This window comes from Phoenix dactylifera, chromosome 1, assembly GCF_009389715.1.
Source record: "Phoenix dactylifera cultivar Barhee BC4 chromosome 1, palm_55x_up_171113_PBpolish2nd_filt_p, whole genome shotgun sequence".
Classification (NCBI taxonomy): Eukaryota; Viridiplantae; Streptophyta; class Magnoliopsida; order Arecales; family Arecaceae; genus Phoenix; species Phoenix dactylifera.
Window position 1 is genome coordinate 15,518,473 of NC_052392.1, and position 22,054 is coordinate 15,540,526.

Sequence of the window (22,054 nt, forward strand, 5' to 3'; positions counted from 1 at the left end):
CGATCAAAAAACATGTTGGCATCCATTCATATCTACAACCAAACAAAGATAAGCATTCAATCCATCAGGATGAAAGTTCTCAACCACCGAAGAACATCATCAAAAGTCTCCTCGACTATCAATCCACATGAACAATTTCTTACCTATAACAAGAACTTGACTTGTCTCTAGAGATCGAAAGTCTAAAACTACCACAACTGACATACTCTAAAGCTTCAGAGACAAGTCGAGCTTCTGCCCCTCCTCCTTCCCAACACTCACTTGATTCCCACCACCCCATCGATACCCTCCAGCCGCCACCGCCGACTCATCGAACCTTGCAGCAGGACCTCCGGCCGCACCGCCGGCCCAAAAGTTCTCCATATGTAGCCTCCCAACGACGGCCGGCTGATGATCGATGATTGATGCCGCCGGCCGACACCCCCCATGCTTGCCACTTAGCTCTCGCCCGGCCTTCGGCACTGCCCCGAAGTAATAAGGTTTGTGGACCATGGAGTGCGCCTGAATTCCCAGCGGTCTCCAGCCAAACGCCCCATGCGGCGGCGGCGCCGCCATGCTTGGTGGAAAACAGTGCATGGGGTGGTGGGCAAGGCCGGGGCCCGGCCGGGGACCGCGCTTGGCGAGGGACCTCTCGCGCTTGTGAGCGTTCTGGTGCCCGCCGAGCGCCTGCGAGCTGCAGAACTTCCTCTGGCAGTAGTTGCAAGAGAACACCCGTTGCTCCTCCGACTCTGGGGGCTCCGGCGGCGCTGGGGCCTCGACGGCGGTCGGGCCGGCTGCGGCACCTAATGATCCGATAAGGTCGAGCTCGAGCACCGGCTGGGCTGACGACAAGGTGCCATCATCGGACTCCTTATCGGAGGGGCTGAGATCTAATAAGATTTCATTGCACTCTGGTTGCTCTCCTCCCCCTACTTTTCCTTCCCTCTCTTCGGCCTTTACCATGATGGTCTTGTTGTTGGAGATGCTTGAAGCGGCCTCAGAATGGGTGGTGGCGCCGAGAGATTCCATGGGAGAGGGTCAGGCTTGGGATTGGCTGTTCATGTTTCGTGCCGTCTAAAAAGAGAGGGTTGGACTCCGAGGAATGGAAAGAAGGATACATTGGACGATGAAGATTAATTGCCGTCTCCCAAGTATGGAATGGGAATGTAGCCTAGATTACGGTTACTCTCTCTCTCTCTCCCCCCCACAGATATTTATAGAAAGCCAAACTATGCAGCTGATTGGATTAACTTCTTTGTTACTCATCATTTAGAAAATTTTATCTGGATGGACCACATGTCTACGCCGGAGCTCTTTTGTAACCTTTTGTTTTTCGACTTTATTAGCCATATTCATATCCATCGGATGTGAGCTGCTGTTATACTTAAAAAAAAAAATCTAAAACTAAGGTTGATAGATGTCTTATTTGGTACCACGATATCAAGGAAACATAGATCATGAACCTGGTCTGTTGGTCAAGCATAAGAACCCCTTCGGCGCTTTAGCTGATTGTTTTGCTATTTTGGGCCCAAAATTTATGGATTTGGATTCTCCAACGCATGGCAACTGCTGCTATTTTTTATGGAATTCTCACAAGCACGTTTTATTCATTGCATGATAAATGGGGCGTGGAACTATAAGGGCTTGGGAATGCGAAGGATTCCACATACAAGCGGAGATAAGGGTGCCATGAAGTGAATTTATTGGCAAGTTACCATCCATTTTTTTCTTTTTTGTCTGCAAGGTGACTCGGAAGCTATATGGGATTCGAGATATTTGTTTATTTAATGAAAGGGAGTTAAGGATTAAGGATATTTTTTTATGGTAATGGAAATAACCTCTCGGCCGGCCTTTAATGGTAGTCTTACCATTTGAGCTTCTTCCGTAGAATTGTATTGCCTAATATTTTCTCAAAGAAAGAACTGGACTGCTTAGTGTTTTTAGCATACAACGATCTTTGCGTGTAGGCCTGTCCTAATTAGATCAGTGACTTTCCATGAAACTTCCCGGTTGACTGCCTTTAAATGGCTTGGGAAGCCCTGATGATGGTTTCCATTAAAAAAACAAGCCACCTTTCCTCCTATACTGCCATAATTAAATCAACTTACAGAGCTCACAGTTGACATCTTTAGCGCATATATTCAATTGTGAACTTTAGAAATACTCGAGTTAGAAATTGTCATGCTCCATCTTACTTCAATGCAGCTAATTCAACTGAATTCTAACTATGGTTGATCAAAGTGTGCCTCCTTTCAACTCTTTCCCTTCAATGAAGACTCTCTCCTGGCTCGCAAGCATGCACAGCTGAATAGATGCTTACAGTAGGTTCACAACATCTTCTTCTTAGTGGACACTATGACATGGCATAAGGGCCCCAGTTTAAAAGCCCATAATGGCCTGATATATCATTCTTGCTCTTCCTATCCGTGGGGTGGGCATGATCTATATTGGGAAGCCGGAGGTAGCAGATCTCAAAGCCCTTAAAAAAAATTTCTTCAAAGGCACTCATCTCTTTGTAAATTTTTTGCGAGCTTGGCCGACATTTGGCCGGCAAGTAGGTGGTAAAGCTGATGTGGAATGGCCCATCCCACCTTGTTAGGCCCTGTTTGGGGGAGCTGTTGGCAGTAGAGCTGTTGGAAGTAGAGCTGTCTGAAGTAGAGCTGTTATAAAAAGCTGTTTGCTGTTTGGTAACTACATTCGTAAAGTGCTGTGGTACTTTGTTTTGTGTTTGATAAACAAACTGAGAAAGTACTTTTATATGACAAAATTACCATAAAGGACATGCATAGTATTATACAACAGAATACAATAAAACATAATATAAATTAATATATAAATATATGATATAGTATAATATTATTGTAATATAAAATAATATTATGTTAATATAGCATAATAGTAATATAATTATTAGAGTAAATTAATATTTGGTAATATAACATGATATTAAATTATTTAACATAACATATTAATGTATATGATATAATGTAATGTATATTATATTTATAGTATAATACAATAATAAAAGTATAAAATATTATAATTATTAGTATAAATTAATTTCTCATAATATAACAAAATATTAAATTATTTAAAATAACATATTAATGTATTATAATGTAATGTAATATAATACAATATTTATAGTATAATACAATAATAAAGGTATAAAATATTATAATTATTATTATAAATTAATTTTCCATAATATAACATAATATTAAATTATTTAAAATAACATATTAATGTATTATAATGTAATGTAATATAATACAATATTTATAGTATAATACAATAATAAAGGTATAAAATATTATAATTATTAGTATAAATTAATTTTTCATAATATAACATAATATTAAATTATTTAACATAACATATTAATGTATTATGATATAATATAATATGATATTATATTTATAGTATAATACAAAAATAAAGGTATAAAATATTATAATTATTAGTATAAATTAATTTTCCACAATATAACATAATATTAAATTATTTAACATAACATATTAATGTATTATGATATAATATAATATGATATTATATTTATAGTATAATACAAAAATAAAGGTATAAAATATTATAATTATTAGTATAAAATAATTTTCCGCGGTCCAGGGGCTCTTCTTCGTGGTCCACGCTCGAGGAGGACCTCAGCGTGGGCCGCGAGGTTGATGATAAAAAAAAAACAATAGATTGATTTTGGAAGGTATGGAAAAGGATTAAAATTTTTTTCTTCTAAAATGTGGTTCAAAAGATGCATACAAAAATTGAAAAGAAAAATACATTTTCTTACGGAAGGGAGTCTGACGGCTAGGGTTCTTTGCTCCAGCAGATTTTTAGGTTTATAAAGGGACAAACTATGTAATTATGTTATTTTAATATGGGCATTTTTGTCAAAAATACAGCTTTCCGAAAAAGCTGAAACAGCTTCCTTCCAAAAGCTTCAAATTGGAGCTTCCTCTCAAAAGCTGTTTTCAGCTTCCCGCAAAAGCTGAAACAGCTTTTTGAAAAATTTACCAAACACAGTTTTTTATCTAAAAGTACTTTTGGAGGGCCAGAAAGTACTTTCTGACCCTCCAAAAGCTCTCCCAAACAGGGCCTTAGTCTCAGAAGTGCAGAAGTAGAAGTCCACCTCCTCGTGTACTAATAACATATGCAGCTTTCTATATGGTATGTCCACATCCTATGGATACTCATAAGAAACATCCTCTTCGAGATGAGTTCGGATGGAAATCTTTTGCACGAAAGAATGATCCACCTATCTTTCATAGCATCAACAGTTGGATTGCGCCATGGCCACTTTAAAATCGATGCAAGCAGATGAAAGAAAAATTTAGAGTGCTTGGAGATCTATGCGAGGCGCAATCTAGTTAAGACTCATTAATCTTTTGAAAGATACAACGCGAACCCTTTTGAGATGAGCACTCCTTTTCTCTCAACTGTCGTCACTCGTCACAAACTCAAGTCCACTCCATCACATTGTTTCGTCCTTCCCCCACTTCAAAAAGACTGTCAGGAAATTATCAGCTGTTAAGTGACCTGTTGGCGTGCTTCATATATCTCCACTCCTTTGCCAGAATGCCTTGACATACAAGTGATGTGAGAATATCTTTTTCTAGCTTGTCTATTGCATCAAGGAGTATATCTCATTGGGATCTCTAAATGTTTCCATCTTTCCTATATATATATATATATTCCACCAAAAGAAACTTTGGCTAACATCAGCAGATATGGATGAACAAGAACACCAACCAATAGGAGGACTGGGCCAAAGACCTAGTCTTTCCTTTGAAGTCGCCATCAGATTGTCTTTTGCAGATGCTCGCCGAGTAAGATAGAAGCCTCGGGGCCATCTATTTATCTAAAAGATTACTGCGAGAACTAAATATACTCTACTCAGAAACAAGTCCCAGTCCGGGCTGAGACGGACCAAGCGGCAGCGGCCCTACGGAGAGAGTGTAGTCCCTTCTTTTTTTTCTTTTCTTTTTTTCTTTATTATTATTATTATTATTATTATTTGCTAAGGCGGATGGATCATACCAGACGAGTACGGATGCATCCAATAAAATCAAAAAATAAAATACCTCGAAGTGCCAGAGGCAACTCACCATCTCCAGCCCATGGGTACCTGAGTGCCATGATAGTCCTTTCATGGAAAACAGGTGATTTTTTAGCTACTTGGGTCGTGCAAAATGATGTACTATAGCACTTACTGCGTCCTTAAAACTGGCGCAGTCCAAGGCAACACATGTACATGATCAACATCTATAGTTTGATTTGTTCTCAGATAATGACAGGAGGGAGGCTCTCAAGTTTGCCTTCCGACTTGTTCTTCTGCACCCATTAGCTCTAATGTCTCTCGGGGGTAAAAAGAATAAGGAACTAGAACTGTATGGAACCATTTAGCTGAGTAAGTAACATTGTAACCTTGAAGCCTGCAATGGAAAAGATGAGATGTTGTTACAAGAGACACCTGCCAATTTTATCCAGTTGTCTCCGATTTGCAAACACATGCTGATAAACCATTCGATCAACCTTGAATGAAGTATAGACCTTGATAATCTAGGTCGAATAAAAATGTAACTATCCAATCAACCTTGAATGAAGTATAGACCTTGATAAACTAAAGTCTAAAATGGTCTCCAGCTGACAAAAATGGCACCCGATGTTAAACAATATTGACTGAATGTTGTGATCACCCTTGAATGAAGTATAGACCTTGATAATCTAGGTTGTATAAAAATGGTTTTCTATATTGAAAGCTTAGTGTGCGATATTTTTTCCCTGCCTCAAGCTGAAGGCACGACATGTATTCTTTCTCCGAGAAAACAGTTCTCCACACATCTTCAGCCATAGACAACGTGTGTCTGAAAACAATAAAAGACCACCTATCAAGGAATTGATGGTATTATTCTGTATGTGTATATAAATTAGCAAAAACTGAGTTTCTTGCATGATCACTGATTCCCATAATTATTTAAGTGCACTGCACTTTCTTCATTTGTCCATTCAAAGGATTGCATCTGACTTCAATTTGTTTCCATTGTTCAACAATTCTCAGACACCTCATATCAGCTGCTTACATTACATAGATAAACTTATCATTATGCAGAGCTACTTCTCACTTCTCATAGCCCGAGAGTTCCATAACCTGAGGCATCCCTAAATTCCCATTACTAATATTTTTAATGGGTGGTAAAGGTTTTTCCTTCAGCAAGCGAAAGCAAGCTATTTGACCTGATACCATTTCCTCCCGAGTAACCTTTTTACTACTGGAATAAAGTGGGAGGTGCAGGGTGTCCTTGAGCTCGCAAGTTCGGAGAATCATGCTTTCAGCTTCCCTTCCAAAGTCTCCTATGAGAATTCAGCCAATAAATAGTTCATCTGTGCGGAGATTAGGTGGGCTCCTTAAGTGCTTCTAAATGAACTAAAGCATGAGTCTAATGACCACCTCTCTCCTTGGTTTTCTGCAAATACAAATAGCATTCTCTTTACAGTAGGAAGAGCACTTGTCAACAGGAGCTGTGGCGAAATTCCTTGAAACTAAGGCTGCTACCAAATGTTACACGTTCAGACCATGAATCTACTACTTGTTAACTCATTTTTCAGCACGGTATTGCATAAAAAACTGTAAAAGCTCCATCCCTTTCGAGCCCCAAATATAAGCGCTACAAGCAAGCAACACAAGATTATCAGTGGATCTGAATGAACAATAGTCTGATCACTCAGATCGCTGAGCAACTAACAGTTAGTTGACATGAATTCTGTTTCTAATGAGTTCCTGTCATTATCTGGAGGAAAAAAATTAGGGTAGCTAGATAAGAGAATATAGTACCATATGGATAAACAAAGATTTAGAAAGGGATAAGAAATCTTATGAAGATGATCCATAACAGACAGATAAATATAAATATAAATATAAACTAGAAGGCCTTCTGCTAATAGCCAATAAGGTGATATATTTTAACAAATGGATTGTTAATTGTCAGGCCATCTTGGCCTTCTGCTAATAGCCAATAAAGTGATACATTTTAACAAATGGATTGTTAATTGTCAGGCCATCTTGCTGATCCTTCTATTCATACTATTTGGAGAATATGTTTCTTTTCATCTCAAGCCAATAGTGTAGAGGTCTTCCCCCAGGTGAAACTGGAATGACAAATAACCAGGACACCAAATCTTGCTAACTGATACATAGAGCAACTAACAGGGGGCTGCATTTTGTCCCCCCTTCAGAACTATTGCCACTTTGAAGGAAACTTATGCCTTATCTAGTAAGATAATTATCCAATCCTCTCCATCTGTATTTTTGAATAAAACAAATTTGCTGACATATGAAAAATTCATGACGAATACGTCAGAATAAAATCATCTAATCTACAAGAACAAAATTTTGTTATGCTCATATCTTTAGTCTGTATCTGTCTTAATTCTGACTTCTATTCAAGTAGTTTTTTCTTCGCTAAATTGCCCAAAGCTCATGCCTTTTTCAATCCCCGATTTTTTACTTTCCTCTTCTCCCTCGATATGGAAGAAAGAGGCTTACGTAATTGTAATTTGTGATGTTATGCTTTTTTCCCTTCACCTTGAAGCAAACTATAGGAAGCATTTGTGATGCAATGCTTGACTGAAAAGAGCTACTAAATGACACGAGTGAAACAGGGTCTTACTACAACTGCGTCCAAGTATTATATTCTTGTTCAAAGATAGGACTTCAGTGGCAAACAACTCATTTGAATTCTGTTTCCGCCCTACTCATCTCACTTGCATGCATATAACAATTTTACTCCTGGTCACCTTCCACTCCTTGACCTCCCTCACTATCCACCTCTCTTATCTACCTCTTTTCAACTACCTCCTTTCTCAGGAAAACAAAAAATACCTCCAAGTAATCCACCCAAGATAAAAGCAAGAAGACGAACTCTTGCAACAACTACAAGTAAATGGGCCATTTGGCGTAGCAAAATCTAATGAAACCTCGATATGTGTAATCCTAATCCTCATATAAATACAAAATATGTTTCAAGTAATGAAAAACACATTAAACATATATTTCTAGTTAAAATTGTATCTGACTCAGCCAAACAACCATGATCTTAACCAAATCTGCTCTTTAGCTTGATATTACAATACAGACATTTAAGTAAATCCAAGCTTGATTCTTGGGGTCCTCTAGTGCCGCCTACTGTGGAGAGCAATGGAGCAACTTGAATTAGGCCTTGTTTCTATTCTAAAGATGGTAAAGCTTTGTGCCCATGCCTGACTATGAACTATCAACCCTCTGTGTCCAGCCTCTAGGACTTGGTCACCAAGGAAATATATGTCATCAGCCAGTAGGGCGTGCATCAGGGAGAATTTTCAGGTTTGAACCCAGAAGCAGCATTCCCACCATATTTGTCAAACCATAATCTTGCAACAAGAAATTAAGATTCATATGGAGCCTTACCAATATTGGTGGGTCTTTTCCTAGAATGGTACCCATCATTGTCAATATTTGATAACTCACCTTCCGCCATGGAAAAAATCTATATGAGATGGCTTAAGAGTGTGTCGTCAATTACATTTGTAAGGATTTAGACAATGCTCGTGATTCTCGAAAACAAGTTCCTCATGTGGAAACCTTACTTGGTGCATTGCCTGCAACCTTCGCTCTACATGACCCTTGCAGTGCTCTCTTTCAGCTACCCTTTTGCTAAACAACATTGCATCGGATATCCCTCCCTTGTCCTCAAGAAAAAAGCAAAAACAAAAACAAAAAAACAATGCATTGGATATGCTCCGGCTCCCATTAGAGCTAACATTAGAAAGACTAGCATTGTGGCAAGTTCCATGCAGGTCCTTGATATAAGAAGATTGTAACCTATCATATGATAAGGAACAGTATGAAGTGATCTAATTATGTCCCCTAGATATTTCACCATGTTAGGCAGTCCACTACATCTCAGCGCTGGTTTTTTAGCTTGACTAAACAAGTGGGTGATCTATACCAGCAAAGCATCCGGTAAAGTATCCATGACATGCCACGTGTCTCAAGAAGCATCCGTTAAACATTAGACATAGCATGGAACAAAAGGAAGATAGATAAGATGTGACTGCATTTTGAGTTTTCGAAAACCAAAACAGCTTACTGATGAACAAACACAGTGACAAAGAATCTTAATATAATAAGGACTGCAGCTCAATATGTAAACTGCACCCTATTTTGACAGCCAGTAAATCAAGATAAGAAATGTACAAACAGAAGCAACAAGGGAAAGAATGATGGTATCCATTGATTTTTTCCTTCTAATTGCTGAGAGAATATGATTTACCTGCACAATTAATGAATATAGTATATTGATAAATGATCCATTCAACAATACTGGCATCAATCTGCTAATTTATTTTGGATCAGGTAAAATACACTCATCACATACCGTGGGAACTCGGTTGCTAAAATTGCTTATCTTATTGTTGATACCACCAAATGTAGAGCGTTGAAAAACAAGTGTTCCTAAAGTAGCCTGGGCTTGAGATATCACAGTATCCATCTGCAGTCAAACACGAGTTTTGAGCAGAAAACATTTCATGATTGCATAGCTTCTACAATCTCCTTTTCAAGTCATCGATGTCAATTACACAAATTTAGTTGGCCAACTCATTCAAATAAAAACAATCACAAATAAAAAAGTTTCTTTCAAATTGATATACAGTAAGAGCAGAACAAATAATGTTTTCAATGATTTTTTTTAATTACATATTACAAAAGTATAGTTAACAAAAACTAAGTATAATAAAAAGTGGACAGTTTTATGAAAATGGTGGCCTTGTAAATAGCCATTGTTTAAGTTTGTTGGATAAAGTTATACTATAGCATCTGAGTACTGATATTTGAAATATGAATACAGATGCAGGAAAACTGTACAATAAACTAATATTATAAAACATTGAATTGAGATTAATAAGTAGATTTACAAATGCGAATCACCTGCTCGTTGATATGTAACTAGAAGTGGACAGTTTTATAAAAATGGTGGCCTTGTAAATAGCCATTGTTTAAGTTTGTTGGATAAAGTGTATACTATAGTATCTGAGTACCGAAATTGAAAATGTTGACTTAGTACTGATGAGATATCAGTCAACATTATTTATTCCTTAAAGATGCTAGCCAGTAAAGATAAGTTTCTTTTGTAGCTAATGATGCATCCATGTAGCATCAAACCTGGCCATTCCACTAGCTGCATTTCAAGATGAAAGCCGGCAAAGGCTTCAGGACAAGATGGGGTACAGAGAGGAAGAGAATGGAGGGCATGAAAGAGAAAGAGACCTGTCCTGAACTTCTACTTAGAGCTGCTTGTTCTTTAAGAAGAGCCTGATCAACAGAACCAGCTCCCTCTTCCATATCCAATCTTGCCCTATCGAAATCCCTGAAGTCTAGAAGGAGTGATGCATGTTCCTGCTTAGTCCTGATGCTAGAGCGGAGCCGATAAAACTCCTGCATTTAAAAAAATTAAACACCAGGGTTAGCATTCACCAGAATCTACAGATGCCAAGCACTGATGTAGTTCTGATCCTAGTCTTTTTAACAATGAGAGGCTTATAACTATAAAAGCAGCATGTCAATTCTAATGTTCAAGGGCACTTTATCTTGGTACATACTAGTTGCATACTCTAGGTATAGTTTCATTTAAAATTAACAATCAGATTTAGCTTAAATTTATTGGTTCTTCATCTGGTTAACAAGCTTTTGTACCTGAGTAAGATCTTGCAGAATTTCTTTGTGCCGAGTTAATGTATGTGAAAGAATTTCTGAGCCTCCTGAAGATACCCAGGTTTGCATTTGTGAATTAACATGCTGAAGTTGTTTCAGTAATCGTTCTATTCCAGATTCAAGATCATTCTCTGAACCATCAGGTTTTGTGGAAACCGATCTACGATATGAATTCATCTGCTCATCCAGCTGAGCTTCAAGTTTCCTTGCCTGCATGAAAAAGAAAAAACAGTTTCACTAAAGGTTGGATATATTCTATCAAATGCTCACTTCGTCAATGGATTTCAAACAAATACCAGCATAGTATTCACCTGTTGGAAGCAATACAGCATATTGTAATCATGCAACACAATGTATGTTTCATTGTTCTCATTTCATACTGGAGGAATATATGCACGTATTCCATAGCTTTATTCCTATTTGAAGAGTTTCAGTATTTCTTGTATGAAATTGTCAGACTAAGTGGCTTGTATATGCCGTTTCGCATAGATGGGTAATGTAAAGTGTTGGGTGCAATACATCCTCACTACAACTGAAAAAAAAAAGTTGCAAAACAGTTTGTTGAAACAAAATTGCAGTAGAATCTCAAAGGTTTCTCTATAGAATGGGGGAAACTAAATATATATTTTTTTAAGAAACAAAACTAAATATATGTCAAGTTAAAAAATGTTGGAATGCCAAAAGTAGTAAGAAGGATGTAATTGTGAAGGCTGCTCAAGAGGATATCACTAAGGACTTGCAACAAAAAAGCAACATGAACCAGCTGTATGAAATCGAAAACAAGAGAAAGGCTTGGAGAAAAGAAGGAAATAGTCATATATAAAACACTCAGTACTCACATAACATAATTCTTTTTGCAGACATAATCGACTGTCAAGTAAGTCCCCTCAATACTAATTTGGTTATTACTCGAAAAGTATGGTTTAAAGTGTCAGCTTAAATGCTACATCTATTGATCTTTGACATATTAGTCTGACACAATCATATGGATACAAGTGTTTATGGATCACATGGTCATTGACCTAACACTGATAGCACTCCATTGTTCATGCTTGAAAATGCTCGAATTCAGCTGTTTCAGGCAAAAACTAAATGGCTCTTAATAAAGCCTGATCCTGTTCAATTTTTGGGCTTTAAGATAAGCTGAAACCATGTTTCAACCCATTTATTGCCGTGAACCTTACTTCATCCCTCCATAAGAACCAAAGGCCAGACCCGAGTAGAAATCAAGCCAAATGAAGAAGTTTCAATAAGAGTGGAACGCTGTCAATCTGGAACACACTCAAAACCTATTTTAAGCAAACCAGAAGTAAACATTTATATCTCTGGGAGCTCACTGTTTTCTAGAACAATCGTGCAAGATGACAGCATAAATAATATCAGATCTACCAAAACTCCTTCATGACCTATAAGATAATTTTCCATGTTTTTCTGAAGAAGAAATTTTTTTTTCCATAGAACCCCAAAGTTCAAACTTTAGAAGCTAAGCAAAAAAAAAAAGAAAAAAAAAAAGAAAAAAAAAGGATCTTCCTACATGAGACACGCTGGATCTAGAATCCCGACGTACAAGTTTCACATTACCAAACCGAGGCATAAATAATTCTTGCAAAAAGATCGCTAACTTTAAGCACCGCCATCTGATCCCATAATGCCCTAAAATTCCTCTAATCCGAAAAATCCAGTCCAGATGAATCCAAATTCCCTGTTCAAGAAGCTACGCATCACATCTTCAAGCTCTAGATTTAATTAGGACGATTGAATCATATCCAGGAGCTAAATTCAATAGATCAACCAAAAATAATCATTTGACTACATAAAAATCCCACTTTTTTGACCTAATTTTGAACAGGGACGGAAAATCCTTCAAACTATCTTACTCGTGATCCGTAGATACCGTAATAGATGGGAATAACAATTGTTGAAAGAAGCCACATTACTGAATGAAATCAACACCAACTCTTTCGAAAATTCCAACTTGCGGCATATAAAACGAGAAGAACAAATCAAACAAGAAGATATCTAATGGAAGAGTACCTGTTTCCGGAGGGCGTCCCAAGACGACGCCTCCATGGCTCGTGGCCGGATCGATCGGGAGAGCGATCGAAGTTTGATGAGGAGGAGGAGATTGCTTCGGACACGGGCGCACTCTTAAATCTTAATTGATGGAAGGTGGAAGCCCAAGATGGGACTCGTTAACCGCCTTTCCCCTTCCTCTCCAGTACAGATCCTCTCTACGGCGGGTGGATGCCCGAAGGAACGCCCAATCGGATTTTTTGGGAAAAACCGGACCGGGCGTTAAGAGGTATATTTAAGGGCCATTCTCTAGTAGATAAATACGGTGAAAAAATTATTCATATTTTTTTGTTTGTTTAGATGAATAAAATTATTTTTTTATAGATAAGAAAGTCTTATATAGAACACCTAGTTTTACCACGGATATAGAAAAATAATGAATTAGAAAACTGTAAGTAATCGCAGGTTAATATAGGGCTCCACAAATAATATTTCATGCATCTTAATAAAATTGTTAATTTGGACCAACTTCATGCGGGAATTACAAGAATTCAACCCAGGGATGTAGAGATAATAATTTATGTAGTCGGCAATGATTTGCCGGTTTTATATGAAGATGGGGTCGAGAGACTTTTTAATAATGTAAGGCTAAAGAAAGGACTCTATTAAATATAATTTTCTGACAGCATTTTGCTGCTTTATACAATATTTTTCTGACCGCTTGAAAATGGCCTATCAGCTCATCAGTACTCGAAAGAAGGATATGCCCTATTCCAAGGGTGGATTGGAGTTACTATGGTGTTGATGAAGTTGCTAGGTAGCCTGCAAATAAATTCCGTCCATGGTTCGCATGGTAAGCTGAGATTAAATCATGCCATTTTTAAGCCTGCAACCTGACTCCTTGGGAATATATATGAGTAGAGGTAGCAATTTTAACCAACTCATTAGGTATTCGATCCAAACTGGCCTAGTGCAGCAGATTTTACTCAACTTGTTTAAATTCAGAAGCTGTATGGGTTTTAGATATTTAGTATTGTTGAAACTTAGAAAATATATATATTCTGTGAAAATCATAATAGTTGATTATTTTTGTTGTTTTGTTTCCAAACCCTCAATTAATTTAATTTATATATGAACTGTTTCTTATTAAAATATATTATAGTTGTTGATGTCAACTAGAATTCTCTGTCTAAATCAAAAGTCATAAGAGAATAAGTTATAAACTTCTCTCATTCATATTGGAGTTGTAATCTCATTGATTATAACTGTAAGCTATAATTATCCGACCCAACCCACCCCATCTTGTCTACCCGATCCGATCCTCCACAACCTATCCCATCAACTTACCTGCAAATTTCTGATTGTGGACCTTAAAGTAAACATCACCCTTTCAAAACCTCTGAGTCTCACTATCTTTCCTTGTGGTTACAAAATTATTTTGTTAAAACCTTCCTGCATTCTAGATTTTGAATGTACCATGAGAAAACCAGATGCCTAGAACAACAGGCACCTCTGTATTTAAGCTTAAGGCCAGATGTTGCCTCAGATATTGATAATTCTCTCGTGGCTTGTTAAATGCTTAACGTATGCATGAAATCAGTTTTATTAATTAAAGAAACTTGGATTGATGATGCTGCAGACACCTTTTCAACTCTTGTATTTTCTTCATCTTTTTTCTAAGCTCTGGATATTACCATATTTGTTGCAGACCACTGGTAACGATTATCTTCTGGCATGACTCCCAAAACTTTAAGGCTACAAAAGCATGGTCATGAGATGCTCCTGTCTGTTCATGGTTCATTACATGGAGTGTACAAATAAGAAAACTTGGCGGCCATACGTGGTACGTTGTTTTTGTACTTTCTCAACTAATTGCTGCAGGTCCCTTTTATGTCTCTTCTTCTTTCATATTCATTTCCTTCAACTGGAAATCTTCAGAATCTGGAGATGGAAGCCATGATGGTGCCGCCTAATATAAGAGGGTTCGCATCCACATATGCTGGTCAGTGATCTTTTCACTGTAGATAACATGTCACATTTTCAAGCATCCATATGTCAAAAACTTTTCTGAATTATATATATATTATCTAATTTATTACAGGAGCAAGTGCAGCGAAAGATGTCAACAATTGAATTAGTGATCTCATGGTTTCTGCGAAGTGTTATATAACATTTTTTGGAAGATTCATCCAAACAAACTATTTTTACCAGTTTTGGACATGCTATTGCTCGCGAAGCATCATTCTGATATCCGGCCAATGGTACTTTTCCCCAAATGCTGTGAACCGTTGCTACTGACTCGAAGGTGCGCATAACTACTATCTGGTTGGCAGTGACATCCAACCAACATGGCAGCAGGGCATTTGATCCCACTTTAAGTGAAGTGTTGTCGTACTTTTTTGTATAGTGCCGCACCTACCAGCTGCTGAACGTCTTTAAATTGAGTGAAGGTGATTAATTCTCCGGGGAAATGTTTAGCTCCAAAGTTGAAATATGGATATCTAAAGCAAAGGATGCATACGGGGAACCACAAAAAAAAAAGGTATAATATTGCCGTCAGTAAGAACTAATCTATTGTGACCACATTGAAGGGCAATAAGTCCAGCCACCAAATAGTTCGTATCTAACCTCTTTTGTCGTCGACTCCCAACACAGTAAATTAGTTAAATCACTTGCCAACCTGAATACTGGAGAATCTCCGTACCGAGCAGGGAATTACACCTCAGAAAGCAAATCTTGTAGAAGCTTGGATCTTCACTGGTAGCACCATCTCAAATGCAGCGAATTATCAGCACAGATCTACATATTAATTCCCTCCCAGAATTCACCGTCTTCATCCTCTCCCTTGGTGTAGCATGCATGATGTCCGGACAGCACAAATGCTCATTTTCACCAGCTCAGAGAGTACGCACTTCATCAAAGTAAACTTGGCCTGAAAATGGGTTCTTGCCATCTAAACGTAGTCAGATATAACAGGCATTTTTCCCCTGCTGCCGCCATTCATTCGAGGAAGGGAGATAATTGCTGAGAGACAACCTCACGCCACGACCAATTGTTGCAGTTCGTGCTGGAGGAAAATTCTATAAGAAAAATGTCGGGCTAACCAAGAGATTGCAAAGCAAAACTGATAGATAAACGCAAATTGCTAGTCCCCTACTTCCCATTAAACTATGCATTCATCAGTGATTTCCTGCTCAACCTGTCAATTTTGCTGGTAACTCCAAAAAAATGAATCAATCCAGACAGAAATATTCCACTCCCTTTGCTCAGAGACCATAGGTAAATTATTGTCAAGGGGTATATGGCACACCAAACGAAAACCAAGTCAATTTATATATACATGACTGATGGAAATTCAGTTCATCCATCAATAATCATTTCTAGGCATACAGGGTGGTCCCACAGACTGAACTACAATCTATGTATCAAACAAAGCAACGTGCTTAGGGTGTGTCAGCACAACCGTGATAAATTAGGGCCCCAATAAAGCACAAAGTAAGACAACATTTGACGATACATCTTGATATTTTTACGATGCTTCATGATAAAAAGTATTCTAAACAAAGACCGTTGGAGAAATCCTAGAAAATTAACATTTTAGAACATAACTTTTATTCAACTGCATCAGTACAAGGAAGCCCACACAAACTATTAAGCATAATAATTTAAACTGGCTTTCTTCTTGGCCTGGACTTGGATAATCCCTTCATTGAAATCTTCATGTGTCACCTGAATTAAAAAATAAATAAATATGTAAACTGATTATTGTTTTAATTACAACCGTGACAACATGAAAAAAGACATTATTTGGGTGGTGTTGTGAATACGAGTAGTAGTGGGTTCTCCTAAATGGATTATCGGTGCATTTGATTCATTAAACATGCATTAAATCCAACAATATTTAATGTGATCATTGCATTGAATCGCAGGTAATTAGGCAAATGTAACTGGCAAACATGGCATAGTGCCACCACACCTGGTGTTCCTTGCTGAACAAATTAATAAAAAATAACCCTTTTGTTTAAAAATATTTAAAAACATATACAACATGCCATGCCCACCAACAGCAGATGTTAGTACTAGCCCGGCCTGGTATGGGCCTGCCAGAGGCTGGCACTTGAAATCATAACTCTATTGCATAAGATATCCATGATCGTAAATAACATTGATATAGGAGAAATTTCTTCAATATTTTTGACCAAAGCATTATGCTTATTCACCATTCTATGCATGCATGCACGAGTAAAATGACTTGCTAAAATGCAATTTGTGACAAAATTTAATGCATTTAAAAAGAATCAAACCAAATATTTTGGGCCCAAACTAGTAATGACGCAAACACATAACAAAACTAGAAGATGTGACAGGACATCACTGCAGGTGAAAACAGGAAAGCTAATGTGCAATGGTAAGGAACTGCCTGCCATTTCATTATGGAACTAGAGTTCCATGATTAGCCATGCCTGAAACATGTGCTTTCTCATTCCCAAACCAGCACCATGAAAAGTTTTTTCGCAAGAAAAAAGGAATTACTCAAGCGATATAGCATGAACCAAGGAAGAGATTAGAACCTCGGTTGCATCTCGACGCAGAGCGAGCATGCCAGCCTCTACACAAACTGCCTTCAGTTGTGCCCCATTGAAATCGTCTGTTGATCGAGCCAGCTCTTCGAAGTTGACATCAGGGTGTACATTCATTTTCCTAGAGTGTATCTAAATTTCGATGACAAAAAAAAAGGAAAAAACTTAGTTTCTAGTGGAGCATGCATTTAATATACATGCGCACTGGGAGGACATAGCAGTTATGACCACCTGCAATATCCGAGCTCTTGCTTCTTCAGATGGATTAGGGAACTCAATTTTGCGATCTAAACGACCAGAGCGCATAAGAGCAGGATCAAGAATGTCAGCACGATTGGTTGCTGCTATGACCTGTAAAATCAAAAAACATTATTGTCAAGACAATAAAACAGAACTAATAGTTTGATGATACTACATATTTGCCAAGAACTTCACAGATCAAAAACCACTATGAAGCCTTACAGTGAGCACTGATACATAGCATTTCTATTCCAAACCATATGATCAGCATCAGCAAACTTAGAGTTGCCCTCAAGAGTCTAGGACACAAGTGGATGAAATAAGGTGTACATGCACACATCTCATTCAATATCACATGGGGCATGGCATAGAACACCAGCTTCCACTCCATGCACATCTCATTTGCACACCCTTTCATGAACTGTTTATTAGCAGATCCAAATCCAATAATGATTAGCATCATGAAACTTAAAATTCTTTCAAGGGTCTAGGGCACAGGGTGACTTCAAGAACAAGGCACATCATATAATGGGCATTTACCTATTTGCAGATTCCTAAATCAAGTAGAAAGAATCTGAAGTACTTTGCGGCATAGAACTGCCATACAAAACCAGAACATTTGAGTACAGCCAAAGAAACTGGCTCCCTGTTCATGCACATATTCCATTACCAATTGCATATCCCTTCAAATAGGTTTATTAGTAGCTATCAATATGACGCAGAATAAAATGTAAACAATTTTTATCATGTAACATACCTTTCTTTATTTTATTTCAAAATTCAGTTAGATTGGATTGAGTCCCTCCCCCCCAACCCCAAAATTTCTTCTTTCTATTTCCAGTTCCACATGCATGGTGCATCCATATATCTATAAGGTAACTATAGCATACTCTTCATCCTATTCTTTTGCTTTATCTGGATTGCCAGAAGCATCATACCAGTCATATCTGACTCACAGCCAAAACATCTTATCAGGAGGGCGAGAGCTTGACCAGCTCTAGAGATACCTCTTGCCTTCCTAGGCTTCTTTATGCTTCGAAACCATTTTTATTGTGTCCAGTTTTTTCCTTCTTTTCCTCCATTTTTTCCCTTTAACTTGTCTTCTTACCATTTTCAGTTCCACTTATGTTGTGCATCCACGTATCTAATAAGGTATTATATCATATTCCGGATCCCTTTTGTAACGACAAAGACCTCTCCCAAAAAGACGAGATAAAATTCATCTATTGGAATCCTTGACCCTTGTTTAGATACCGAAGATCAAAATGTGGAACTAAATACATGCCTGCAATGATCCTCATGCTATTGTTTTACTTTATCTGAGTTAGTATAAGCATCTTATCCCGTCAGAATCTGACTTCGCCAAAAATATCTTGCTCGGAGCGCTTCAGCAGCTCCAAAAATTCCTCCTGCCTGCATGGGCTTTTTTATGCCTTCAGCCCATTTTTACAACAACAGTGTCTAGCTGCAACATTTTCTAGCAAGACCTTTGATCAAAATTAAGTTATAAAAGTTAAGGTCATCCGCTCCAAATCTATCTATAATGTGTCTTTTACAATATAAAAAAGCGCATCCCAGTGTACGAGGCTCTGCCACTACAAGAAATAGGAAGAATTAGATGTACGCAACCTATCTCCACATGCAGAGAGGGTGTTTCCCTATGTTGAACATATGATACCCAAGTTGCAATGAAAACAACCTTACCATCAAGCCAAAGCCCACCATCATGTCTTTTACAATATGGTTACCAAAATGTAAATGTCTATTTCAACTACCATACAAGTCAATCTTTATTATCTTACAACATTACAAGCCACATAGCAAATGTTTTCTAGTCACTCATGCTTCACAAATTGTTCTGAGAAAATCACTTCACCATTTCTTCATGCACTCTTGGTGAAGGCTATTTTGAGATCGACAATGATGATAGAATGAGATTGACCATGGATAATAAATGAACAATATATTTATTTAGAAATCCACCTTATTGGGAGCAATAAATTGTATATAGACACAAAGCATGAAAGAACGTATGGGTCTACAATTGTAGCATGTCTGCAGCTGGAACATTGGAGGGGTGAAGCTAAGGGCCTCAGTGCACTTTTGTCTAACAATTGACCAAAAGGTTCTGAAGCCTAAAACAATAATGTCTAAATGCTAAAAGGCAAAAAGAGAACATAATTATACATGTAAGAGTGATGAAAATATAAAAAATGAAATTTTGTAAATTATAAGCTATATGTAATGTCAAAGAACAATCTAAGTCCATTTTTCGTTCTCAAAATTTAAAATGTAGGAAAATTTTATAATACAAAAAAAAAGAGTATATCCTGACCTTTATTCGGTCATCGCTGCTAAACCATCAAGTTGATTAAGTAATTCCAACATTGTCCGTTGCACTTCCTGTCTCCACTCCACTTCACTGCAGTATAGAACACATTTAGTATCATGAAGATTATGAATAGATGTAGTATCTAATTGCAAGAAGTTTTTTAGCATCTGACTGTGCTGATTATTCAACTCAAAAAAAAGACTCTGCTTAATTATTATTTAGAATAATAGCACAATTTGAAATACACTTATCTTATTTAATTTAAATCGTGTACTCCAAAGTGCTAATTTACCGTTTAAGGAAAGCAGCTGACTATGTATTTAGCATGGAAATGTAAATTATTTCAAGGGGAGAAAACTAGGTCCATGTGATGTCATGCATCAAATAAACTACTTAAATATCTGGCGTAGGACATATCTCATCCTCGCAGATAAGTATGATCTGTAACAAAAACAGTGGGAAGTTCCATTAAAGTTTTTTCTTTTTTTCTAAAGATTGAGAAACGAGATATTGAGATCCAAGAAAACCTATCTGAAATTTGTAATGAAGGAAAAAGCTAAAGTTGCTTGAACTGGAAAACTGACTATATTTGAAGGCATAAGTATTATTGAACCATCCAGCAGATTTGGTTGCATAGAAAAAAAAGTTACTCAAATAATGCTTGCTCGGTTTTGTAAGATAAAATTTCAATCCACACATAAGAAAAAGGAAAGGGATAAACAGAAAATGTGCAAGAGATGTACAGAGCTAGGGAGAAGCAAATAACCAAAGGAGAAGAATGTTGCACAGAGCACTAAAGTTGGTAATATTGCTGCATATAACCTACAAAAGTTGGCCTTGGTAACCCACAAAAGCATCTCAACAGATGCAATAAAAATTAGGCATATTAAAATTTATTAGTTCATGGATTACTGGAACTCATTCTTATAAGAGCGGGGTCCGCATCAATTGCAAGATGAGCTCATCAATAATTCTACATGATCGAATCACTTGACATACCGTTTACTTCAAAGAAGAAAAAGTGTTAGGCCACTAACATGCTATACTAAACAGGGTAATGCTCTCCAAAGGACTTATAAAATGTTAGGGCTACTAAAGAATGACTTAAGAATTCTACTTGTATCAATATTTGAGAGGAACCACCATGCATCTACGATGGTACATCATAAAATGGGAACATGGCATACCTATCAAATCGCTTTGTTCCAATTGCACATCAATCTCATCTATAAAAATTATACAGGGAGATTTTTTCCTTTGCAAGCTGAAAGGCATCACGAACAAGTTTGCACCATCACCAATAAACATCTGAATATGTCCCAAAAAAAAACCAGTCAGTTGCATTTACACTGGACTATGGCGAGGCGAAAAAAATCTAACATTATTTTGTATTCATAACTTCAAAGTTCAAACAGATAAATAACTGAATTTTTTGCATCAATTTATAGTTCGTATAGAAAGAATAATGATGCAACAGTTAGAACTACAGATGGACAACGTTATGAAATATGAGTTGCAAAGGACCAATAAGAACTCAGTCTATTAGATGTACCTAAAGTTATCTTCATCGGTATCTAGTACCTAACTCTACTTCCTTGAAAGCCTCCATCCCTGTAAATTTTTTCCCTTTCTGTTACCCCAGCACCACAATACATGATCATTCAAATGCCAGCATCAAAGTATGCTTTGTTTTGTGAAAATAATTCTATCCTGTAGGGATGGGAAAAGAAACCTCAATTTTGTAGATGATCAATAATAAAATTTAGAGGCTCAAGCACTACAAAGCATATAAGAACAAAGAAAGATTGAAAGATCTGCCTAAAGGAGTGATGGCATTCAAAGTCTTTGAAGCCATGTCATACTCTTCCGATTCCTTAAAAAAAAAGTTCTCAGCTCATTCAACAAAAAAATTTAAAATAAAATTGATAAAATACAAAGTTGAATCAGAATTAGTGAAACATGACTTCCCCTGATGAAAGATAAAAATTATCACTTCAAATTTATATGCATGCTAATATCTCATTAAGTACTTGAAGCACATACATGTCTGCCATAGCTAGCCTCTTCGTGCAAAGAAATAAAAACTGAAAGCAAGTTTTCAACTTTGAATTAATTTTAGGACTGCAATAACAATTTTTCTTTGCTGAA

The 22,054-nt window shown here is 37.1% G+C and overlaps 2 protein-coding genes and 1 pseudogene across 2 annotated transcripts; all 3 read right to left on the reverse strand.

Annotated features, from left to right (window-relative positions):
• On the reverse strand, positions 1–1,431 carry LOC103720355 (zinc finger protein 1-like). The gene has a single exon (XM_008810019.4). It carries the CDS (start codon positions 1,006–1,008, stop codon positions 208–210), a length of 801 nt encoding a protein of 266 aa, XP_008808241.2. The 5' UTR covers positions 1,009–1,431; the 3' UTR covers positions 1–207.
• A 7,622-nt stretch (positions 1,432–9,053) lies between these two features.
• LOC120111250 (Golgi SNAP receptor complex member 1-1-like) lies at positions 9,054–13,028 on the reverse strand. Its single transcript, XM_039127792.1, has 5 exons — positions 12,776–13,028; positions 10,724–10,951; positions 10,298–10,465; positions 9,408–9,521; positions 9,054–9,302 (listed from the first exon to the last, which is right to left on the reverse strand). The coding sequence occupies exons 1-5, from the start codon at positions 12,809–12,811 to the stop codon at positions 9,189–9,191; spliced, it is 660 nt and encodes a 219-aa protein (XP_038983720.1). The 5' UTR covers positions 12,812–13,028; the 3' UTR covers positions 9,054–9,188.
• A 3,038-nt stretch (positions 13,029–16,066) lies between these two features.
• LOC120110180 lies at positions 16,067–20,073 on the reverse strand (annotated as a pseudogene).
• Between the last annotated feature and the right edge of the window lie 1,981 nt (positions 20,074–22,054).

Excerpts from the sequence above, each read along its gene's own strand:
- LOC103720355 (XM_008810019.4), bottom strand. The coding sequence starts at position 1,008 with ATGGAATCTCTCGGCGCCACCACCCATTCTGAGGCCGCTTCAAGCATC.
- LOC120111250 (XM_039127792.1), bottom strand. The coding sequence starts at position 12,811 with ATGGAGGCGTCGTCTTGGGACGCCCTCCGGAAACAG. Across the intron at positions 10,952-12,775 it reads GGGACGCCCTCCGGAAACAG|GCAAGGAAACTTGAAGCTCA; the intron begins GTACTCTTCCAT and ends TTTTTCATGCAG. Across the intron at positions 10,466-10,723 it reads TTCTGCAAGATCTTACTCAG|GAGTTTTATCGGCTCCGCTC; the intron begins GTACAAAAGCTT and ends TTTTAAATGCAG.